Here is a 10,593-nt window from a genome sequence, read left to right on the forward strand (position 1 = left end):
CATTATGACACCCATTGTGCACAGCTCAGCTCATGCAGCAATATAAGTGAGGACAGAGTTTATTACTGTTCATGTCATTACTCCATAGCTTTTTATTGGTACAAACAATATGAAATATTTTCTATGGTCTGGTATGAGAGGAAGGATAACACCACATGTTATTAGATGTCCACCAACCATCATTTCTAGCGATCATATCTGTAGTTTTTTTCTATATAGGACCAGGTAAAACCCTTCAGTAATGTTGGCACCAATGACAAGATAGCAAACTAAAAATGATATATTTTAACAATTGTCAGAAATCAGAGATTTTGTATAAATATAAAGGCTTGTGGATACTTTTTGGCTGTAGGAAAATCCCAATAGATTGTTCCAGTGCAGCATATTTGGCTTATCTAAGAATGTCTCTGGATACCTCCGGGGTATTACAATGTCTCCTGTGCCAGACCCCGCAGAGTATCCCCTCCACAGTAAACACTCCGATCTCCCCGTCCTCATCTGTGCTCCTTATCTGATGATCCCACCATTGATGGATCATATCTATAGCCTGCAGATCCCTCGTATTTATATTCTGCACATTTTCCAGCACGACTCCCTCTTGATGTTTATGCTGCTCTGTAAATATAGTGAATGTGGTCACTTTGTGATGGATTGATGCCTTGAAACAATGCGGGTGGAGAACTCCAATACAATTACTGGGGATCTGGACATTTTACAAATGTGATGGTCTCCTTATAAAATTACAAGTAACTATGACTGGGACTTTGGCTACGTCCAACATTTGTAGTCACCCAACTCCTCGTCTACAACATCAATAATATATGCCCCTCTGTGTCCCCTGTTGGTCATTTAATGGCAAATGATAAATGATTGGATGGTAAAGATACATAACGCATTCTTAATTTACCCTAATTGAGGGAAATCTTCCATTGGTGTAGGGCGGTCATTCTAAATACATATTAAAGCCACAATCAGAATAATAAGCCATTGTCTTCATGTAGAAGTCATCAATGGCCACTTACATCCCTAAAGTCTGTTAGATCCTTATTGTACATTGACCTTTGTATGTCTCTCTGACCTGTATGGCGGCTGTATGGGAAGTACAAGCAAGTCCTGATACTCTGTTATTATTGACACGACCATGAAATATAAATTGGGAGATTATGAATTCATGACAGATATCCGTGATGGTTGGGAAGCATTTTGCAGCAATCTGCACAATATAGGAAAAGATTTCTGGCTATCTTAGTGCCCTCTGTTACAATTAGCTGTTTGAGGTTCTCTATATAAAGAATGGGTATAGAACAAAGTCCCAAAACTTCATTTATCCAGGTGAAGATGGTGGTGCATGGATTGCCCATTGTGCTGAACTCATCAGACATTGGAGGCCATTCACTTACTTATTCCCCGGATTGAGTGACAATGGCTACACACCACCGGCTGAAGCTTTTTGAGAGGAATAGAGATTGAATTATCTAGGAAGAAATTTGGATTTCAGATTGCTTAAACATTGCTAATATCCCATACAAAACATTTCTCAGCAATTTTTTAATATATATCCAAAAGTAAGATTTACAAATTACAACATTTCTTTATTTCAACCATTAAAAATCATCTGGCTACAGGCAGGGGCAATTCTGGAACTACAGCTCTCAATACATCACAATAAGTGTCAGATGTAAAATAAATTACCCCTGATGGTATTTACAGTATTGCCCCTGCCTGTAGCCAGCTTATTTCATGGAGAGCGCTTTGTATTACTATAAAAAGTGATTCCCCATTCCAAATGTAACTCCTGAAGAAGTAGAAAATTATTTGTGAAACGCGTTGGGTAAATGTGGAAAATATGGGGAATTTGCCGTTTTTAATTATATTGTACTTTTAGAACTTCTTGTCTTCTAGCTGTGCTCGCTTATTGGTGAGCTACAATTTTTAAAGGTCGAAATAAAGAAATGTAACTTGTAAATCTTATTTCTGAATGTATATTAAAAAAGTTGCCTTTAAAGTCTCAATTATCTCTCAAGTTTACTGAGAAGTCTATTTGTAGAAACACAGAATGGACTAGTTAGATAAATGTAATATATAATTACTTTGGATGTCTCCTTCCTAGGCCATTGGGATGGTGTCTGTATTATTGTCTGTAGCGCATCTCCTCCTCCATAAGCCTATACACACATCCTTTCATGTGTCATTGAACAAATGTTAAAGTTCTTGGGCTGCAAACCCTGGGAATATCTGTATTGCATCATCCTAAAACAGATAAAAACTCAGAATGAATGTCATTTAGCTAAAACCCTGGAAGTCATAAACAATGTTATTATTACTGGGCCCCGGGACTGTGCCAATAATGTACATTGGGCTGGTGGCACTGAGTGAAGATAATTCAGACATCAATCAGAGCTGTGTAAATAGTAACTCATGCAGAACATTAGATATCTGACTTCCATTCAGAATTTCAATTTTCATTCCTTTGCAGCAAGATGTCATGTAACCAAACGCCAAGAATTGCAAAGGAAGCTTATAATGGAAGCAATAAACATTCACCGTGCCCACCAATCCATGGGACACCGCAGCACACTTTGCATGGTACACGTTCTTCAGTCCACAGAAATCTGTCCCTTCCATGAAAGTTCTAGCTACTTGGGTTTGACCCACTGAAGGTATTCCGTCCTCCCTTGTTCCATTGGTCCAATCTGCAGCTTTACTATGTAAAGGAAGTTGTTTAGTTACCGAGAATGAGTTTGGTTGGGAATAATTCAGCCAGGAACCGTCATTAGGATATGATTGTGGAATGCAATGGAATATTGATGTTCTGCAAACAGGAACTGCCAATGTCAGGAACTGCTCATATCCCATCCCCTGCCCCGATGTATCTCAGATCATGTTCAGCACAGATTTATTAATGTTAGTGTGGATTCCACAAGCCACAAAGCAGAATTTTGCCAATGTGCAACCAAACAAATGCAGGTTTCCCAATGGTATCCTTGTGCAGCAAAGAGCACATAGAGGAGGACCATGGGAACCACCATGGGTGCAGGCAGCCAATCAGGCGTCCTATTGGATACCCGCATTGCAGGGTATTTGGCTCCACCAAGGGGCATGCTCCAGCCGCATGTCAGTGTGCTCATTTATACTTTATGGCAATGTTCCGAGACATTTGGTGGTCTTCCCATTTTATTTTGGTGCATTAGGATGAGCTAATGACCCTGAAATCGGAACAAACCACCAGAATTTCTTACCTGTTCACCTCATTGGTTTTAGGATTTGGGTTTGGCCTGAACCTGGACATTGGGATGTATTCAGAACTGAACAAAGACACCAAACGAGCAACAAAAGCCAAACATCCAACAAACTGAAAGTATAAACTCACAGAAATCTTTATTTACATTGATCTCAATTGTACAAAGACATTATTAGAATGAAGATGATAACAATATGGTCGCCTTTGGTCTTTACGTTTGTTTCTGTGACCTCCTGTGCTCTCATATCTCAGCTGTGGGAATCTTCTCTGACATTCACATGAGATTTATGAGGCTGATAGCTTAGTGTTGATGCAGATAACAGAAATGTGTGTGCATGATGATAGCAATCACTGCCAGAATGCCTGATGTCTGATTTCTTACCATCGTCTACAACCAAAAACGTAATAAAGCAAAAATGTGTAACAAATCCTCCATTATAATGGCCGAGATAAATACATCACATTGCAAGTGAGCAGCCTGCTAATGCAAAATATCCATTAGATTGTAAGTACCCAAATTCCAAATGTAACGTGATTTTAGTCTCTAATCCCCTGTACAAGAGCACTTGTGGAAGAAGGACATCTCTAGCAGGCAATTAGGTTTGCTGCATAAACATATATTCACAGAAGAAGAATACAGAATGAGCAAATTATAAATAAGCAGCTGCTCCTTGACTGTCCAATCACAAGCAGGGGCAGGGAGGTTACTCGGCTTTTGGTAAACTGTAGAAATGACAAATGAGGTCAACTGTATTTTGTTTTTTTTTTTGCATGGAGATCAGCATTACAAGCTGCAGCTTGTTGGGGAATATACACAACTCACCATTTAGCACCCCATCCCCACATCCTACAATGCAGCATTTATTCCCCAGGAGAGCACCGAGGCGATCAGTATGTGCCTGCACCATGACCTGCTAGGGAACCGATCACCTAAGACACAAATGGCAAAACAACCATAACTGCGAATGCTGCAGCCTTCATGGTTCTGTGTAGCACTATGGCTTCATATTGCTGCAATAGATATGTAAGTGCACTTATTCCATAAAATAATTAGCAACTTATTCATAAAAATAAAGAAATGGCCATTCCGACTATGGCTGTGTGTTGCATTATCCAAATCATATGTGCATTGCCATGTGTTGCCTGTTCATTGGATTGGGCAGCCCAATGCACCGCACCGCATAGGAATCCGGTGCATGCTGCATTTTTATAACCGCTGTGCATTGCACTGTTACATTGGTAAGATGTGATTTGGGTGCCATTAAAATTAAATTGTAACCCAGCGCACCATCACATGTCATGTATTCCTGCACATTGGATTAACACAGAGCACCAGAAGGAATGATTCCTGCTACCTTATAATATTAAATAGCACCTGATACAGGCTGCACCCTCTTTTTATGAGAGCAGTAATAATTATTATAAAATATTAGATGTCAGTAATTAAATATCCCAAAACCTTTCCCAATACCCCATTCCCTGAAGCTTAATGAGTAGGTCCAAATATTTGAAGACGTGTCCAAATATCAATGCGATAAACTCACAAATGGCCAAAATGTGCATCTCAGGACTGTGCATATCCTAAACCAACATAAAGTCACCATATGGAGGGGGGGGGGTGTATTTGGGGAATACCCAAAAATGCATGTTTCAGTTTTTGGAAATGTGGCAGCTTGACTTGCTCAGTGCTCACTTATATCTAATCTGGCCAAATTTAATTTTTTGGGTTTTGGATAAAGAGAAGAAGGATGAAAGTTCTATCAGTGACTTCTTTGGATAGATTTCCCCTCACTTCCCGGCATTGTGATCTCCGTATAGGGGGGAAAGGTGTTACCACTGGGGCTGAAAGGTACAGAAAGTAGTAAAAACCCCAGATAAGACCCCTGGAGGTGGCTTCATCCAGCCAATATGGAAAGCTTGCAGAAAGAACAACTTGTCATACGGTGACCAAAATGTATCCAAAACTGAAATAAATAGGGTAGGGTATGCACTGACACAAACACATTCAAGCAAATGATATTGGACTTTTCTCTACCGGCCACACAAGGCCCCATCATACCCTTTGCTTCATCACCTGGCTAGTAGGGATGAGCTTCCAGTTTGATCCCACCATGGGTTAGACTATTTCTGCAAGTGTTGCAGAATCGTGAGTGAATAAATGCCATAAACCTTAACAACAGACTGGCATCCAATGCTCACCCAAGTTGTTGGCAAGGTAAAAATTGGTTTGTGTTTGGCCTAAACTAACCCAGAACATTAAACAAACCCAGAATTAATTCACCTTGGGTGGATCCACCCATCACTACTGACCGGTAATCACCATGGGGTACATTAACCTTCTCACTGCCTGTAGGTTGTGCTACGACAATAAGACATCCCCCACCTGGAAAAACCCAAATATAAAAATATTATATTAAAAGTTGGGCAGTCTTGAGGTCGGCCATGATCACCACAATGGTGGATGCCACCCAGCCAGGTAGTACAGGTACGGGTAACAGTGGTAATTTTGGTACAAACTGATGAGAGAGTTCCGGCTCAGATCGCCATCACGGCACAGGACGGGGAGGGATGAGGTCTTGTCCAGTTCTTCCAGGTCAGTGGCCAGCTGTTTCCTCTTTGTTTTATATCTCCGGTTCTGGAACCAGATCTTCACTTGGGTCTCGGTCAGCTTCAGGCTCTTGGCTAGTTGGGCTCTCTCTGGTGCCGACAGATATTTCTGGCTGGAGAACTTCCTCTCCAGCTCGATCACCTGGGAATGTGAGAAGGCGGCTCGGGATCTCTTCTGGGGCTGCTTGGTGGCTTTATCTTCATCCAATGGAGGCTGCTGAGGGGTCTCCAAGTCCAACGGCTCCACCACCATCTGATCGTCTTCTAGAGGGGACACAAAGACAATTATAAGTTATATAGAGGACACGGCCATACATGCCCAAACTGATCTGATTGGACAGAGGATGGAGAGGCAAAAAAGATGAGAGAGATTGATATCTAAATTGTTCCACAATAAAATGCTAATTTCATACAATATATAAAATGCTACAAGCAGACATTGCACACGCAGACATTGCAAACATAACAACGAGACTTCTATTTGAAATGCATTTTATGCACCAGCATGCAAGGGTGTTGTTGCATTAAAACATAACTGCCAACACCCATTGCTACATTATGGTGGACTCATCGGTCAAAGTGCCCCCCTCCAGCCCTGCAGGTGCCCTAATACCCCCCTCGCTCCATTGCTGCCAAGCCTTGTTCCAGGTTTGGGTCTTTGTTAATATTCATTGGCCAGGTTGGGCATGCAGATGGCAGCCGCTGGTACTGGACCGTGCCAAGTCCATACACCGGGCTGTGTTAGGTCCTCATTGGACTCTCAGGATTTTTTAAACTGACTTTACTTCCGCTTTAAACAGAAAACTGTAAACTGATAAACATTTCTTCTGTCTCTCAGGGTCCCCAATTGTGAAATCCCAGATCTGAGTACCCCTGTGCCCGTCATACGGGGGGTTATTTCTATTTACATTTTTAAATATAATAAAAATACAAAATAATGGATTAATTTATTGAATGAGACATTCACCAAACATTCCATCCAGATGAATAGGTTTTAAATGACAGCTTGCAGTGAATGCTTAGCGCTTCGAGTTTTGGGGTAAAAGTCATTTTTGTAAGTGCCAGTACCAGGGGCCACGGATACCACAAATACCTGCACCCTCCCCCATCCCTATTCATTCTTCCCAAAGAAAAATAAAATAAATCAACGTCTTCCGACTCATCACCAGACTGTTCACCATAGGTCACCCCGCTACAGGTAACATTGTAACCGGAGTGCCCGTGTCATCACCTATCAGGGGGGAGGGGGGGTGTTTATGTTTTGTCTGATCGGTGAATGCCCCGTATATAATGTTTTCATTGTTCATATATCACCCTATTATATTATGTTATTAATTTAATTTTAATATTCTAAGCTCAGACATCTAATGTTTAATACTGAACCACTCTGTGCACCCCCTCCCCAATTCCCTATGAACAGCCACAGGTTAGGTAGTAAGTATGACGCCTGAAATGCAGCCGTTCAGGGATGTGAGATGATTTATAATAATAACTATAAATGAAATTTATTTTGTAGATTTAAGACGTATGGGGTTAGGGGGCAAAATCCTGTTTTTTTATCCCCCATCATGCTGCTGCTATTCAATGTTAGGGAAAGGCTTCTTCATGGTAAAAGCGTAGAATGGATTAGCCAACACAAAACGAATAATAAAAAGAATAAAACAATCCGGTAACAATTATTAATAATATCATGAAAGATTTATAACTATGGGAATATCTGATTGGCTTGGGAGATCAGGAATTACCCCCCCCCCCCATTTCTTTTTTCTTCCTCTGGATCATCTGTAGGTTTAACATTCTGAATATTTATTATATTTATTCCTTTTTTTCCTTAAAATCGATGGACTTCTAACTATATAATATAAATAATATTGCAGTAAACCAAAGCAGCCAATAGGAAATGATTTTTTACTCCTCCGCACTGTTGCTATGGGTTACTGCACATTTCACATCATCTTTACACAGATTCCTAAATAAACTCAGAGCGTGAAATCCAGTGCAGATGTGTGTGGCGGAGGTCTGGAGATTGGCCGCTGAATTAGCAATGACCCCTCCGCCATGTTTAGGTTCATTTAACCTGTAAAAACATACAAGAAGCCCTATGACTGCGGGACAAAGCTGTGTGTGGGATGCAGTCAGCCATGGACTAGCAGAGAAGTAGCACAAAGCATGCGTCATCTACAGTGACAGGCAGACGAGAAGAACAACAAACTCCATGCAGATATTGTCCCAGGTGGATACAATCCCAGAGCATCTCAGAAAAAAAAGTTTTTTTAAAAAATCAAAGAAATCTGCAGAGAATAAAACCAATCCAGTGGCTTCAATACAATTCTGATATCACCTTTGTTATTAGGAAGATAAAGGCAGCCAGGAAATTGGTATTTTAAGATGGCGCTCAGAACTGGCAGCCTCATATTTCATCATAGTACATTAAAGAGGCGATACATTTCTTTTTGTTGGTGGATTTAAGAGTACAAAGGGCTTAAAACGGAGCACAGGAGCGTCTCGTCTGTCCTGCGTTGGATCTTCATTCATGTTTTATTTTATTGTCATAGAAAGTAAAAAAGGAAATACAAAGATCACCAAAACCGGGTTCACAATAATAGCTGCAACGCCGTAACGAAAAGCAGCTCACCGGTCAGAACATCAAAAGTAGGGGGGTGGGGGGGGGGCAAAAGTGAAAAATGTATTTTAATAAATCTAGATTAAAATATAAATAATAAATTCATTGGATCCCCCCCAAAAATTGACCTTAGTCTCTATTAATGACATATAACTATGGTTGGGACATTAGATTGTGAGCTCCTTTGGGAGACAGCTAGTCACATGACTATGGACTTTGTACAGCGCTGCGTAATATGTTGGCGCTATAAATACTGTATAATTATATATTTTCACCAAAAATTGTCATTTCAAAAATTTACCAATTTTTCTGCAGAGCCCCTGATTGTGGTATTGTTACCAAAATTGGTGAAGTCTGGGGAAGGGGGGGTCAGGAGGACAATGGGAAGATGTCACGAGGAATATTAAAAAACTAGTTTAATTCCTTAAATCAAAGTGAATTTATGATCCTTGTATTTCTTCTAAACATAATATTACACCCATACCGGCTGGGGGTGTCAGGAATGGAGGGCAATTACAAAATTGGTAAAAATGAGCTTTTCATTAAAATGCAGAATCTCATTTACAGATGTGAACTTTGTGTAAATGAAATAAATTAACCAATAATTAGCCCTTACACAATGAAAAGAAAAATGATTTTGTTCACAAAACTAAAGTTTACTATATATCAAAATCTGTTACTCTGATATAAAATCAGTTTTGTGAAATGCCCCATCTATTTTATATTATTATTATATATATTGGCAGCAAATAGGAAGATAAATCCCGGAGTGATCCAATCCAATCTGCTGACGGGTTCGGATGTAGTTCAGCTGAAAACCAATCATTGACATGCTAGGTCAATGTTTTATAACCGGGGTTCTTCCAGAGATTGCTGGGGGTTCCTTGAGCAGTTTGCACCCCTCAGGTCAGTGTAAGTGACCGCAATGATCTTTTTGGCAATCTGTAAGGGTGACATTCTTCCCACTGGCCAGCAATGTAAGAGGAATTCTTCCCACTGACCACCACACTAATATACTGTGATCTGTGGGTATAATAATTATTGAAGGGGTTCCCTGAAGACCTGAAAGTTATTTCAAAGGTTCCCTCCTGGTAAAATAATTGAGAAAGGCTAATCTGGACATAGACTAATCAAAATATTTATTTATTTTTCTTTTCAATCAATCCAATGCCATACAAATCCATCCATTGTGATCAAATATAAGAATTCAATGTACCATCAGCTTGTTCAATAATCGTTTCAAGTGTTTGCAATGGATTTTGACATGTTGTAATTTTCCTGCTTAATGATTACATGGTGATTGATGCAAATATAAATAGATAATAATAATAATAATAATAATATTAATAATAATAAACAGTATTAATATAGCGCCAACACATTCTGGGGTGCTGTACGTGTCTATAGGATGGTCAATCAGTTAACAAAAAATCATTTTTGGAATGTTTTTTCTGATTAAAGTTTTCACCTTATGGATGGAAAATTTTGCACAGTGGCTGGCAATAGCAATGCCTTGTTTATATAAAATGCAGACCATAGAAATTGTCTTTTATGCTGGGACCTGTAGTTCCACAGCAGCTGGAAGCCACATGCCAGCAGATTATGGGTGAGGCTATCAGCATCTGAATAATGGAAGGCATGCTGATATTTGTGGTGCGTTACATTATTATGGAATAATTGTCACTTACCAGTCAAGCTGTGAGCCTCCAGTGGGTTCTGCTCTCCTCTTCCAGGGTCCCCAGGCTTCTCTTTCTGTGGGGTGATCCCCCCTTCCTCCTCTCCTGGGCTTGTACCCCTATCTTGGTTGTCACCTGGGTGTCTGTCTCTGTTTTTACCCCCCAGATCTGCCAGGATGTCCTGGATGAGGAAAGATGTCAGAGGTCGGCTGGGGGCAGATGCCATGGTGGCAGAAGTTGTCTGGGACATCCAAAGTGGCTGAGAGAAAACTATAAAAAAAATTTTTATAGTTCTGGTTTTCGGAAGATTCTAGAAGATCTGACAGCAGGTCCTTGGGGTGAACTTCATGAGAAAAGTGTCAATTTCCAAATCTGTCTCCGATCCTCCAAGAACCCCAGATGTGTCACCAATCACCATCCCCTCTACATATAGCTCCCGTGCGCTC

At 40.3% G+C, this 10,593-nt stretch overlaps 1 protein-coding gene across 1 annotated transcript; it reads right to left on the reverse strand.

The window, feature by feature from the left end:
- Nucleotides 1–5,687: 5,687 nt before the first annotated feature.
- Nucleotides 5,688–10,373, reverse strand: NKX3-1 (NK3 homeobox 1). The gene is made up of 2 exons (XM_072399153.1): nucleotides 10,160–10,373; nucleotides 5,688–6,112 (listed from the first exon to the last, which is right to left on the reverse strand). The coding sequence occupies exons 1-2, from the start codon at nucleotides 10,371–10,373 to the stop codon at nucleotides 5,688–5,690; spliced, it is 639 nt and encodes a 212-aa protein (XP_072255254.1).
- Between the last annotated feature and the right edge of the window lie 220 nt (nucleotides 10,374–10,593).

Source organism: Pyxicephalus adspersus, chromosome 2 (assembly GCF_032062135.1).
Source record: "Pyxicephalus adspersus chromosome 2, UCB_Pads_2.0, whole genome shotgun sequence".
Classification (NCBI taxonomy): Eukaryota; Metazoa; Chordata; class Amphibia; order Anura; family Pyxicephalidae; genus Pyxicephalus; species Pyxicephalus adspersus.

Coding starts and splice junctions, on each gene's coding strand:
- NKX3-1 (XM_072399153.1), bottom strand. CDS start 10,373: ATGGCATCTGCCCCCAGCCGACCTCTGACATCTTTCCTCATCCAGGAC. Junction 6,113..10,159: donor GGAGGCTCACAGCTTGACTG/GTAAGTGACAAT, acceptor TGTCCCCTCTAG/AAGACGATCAGATGGTGGTG.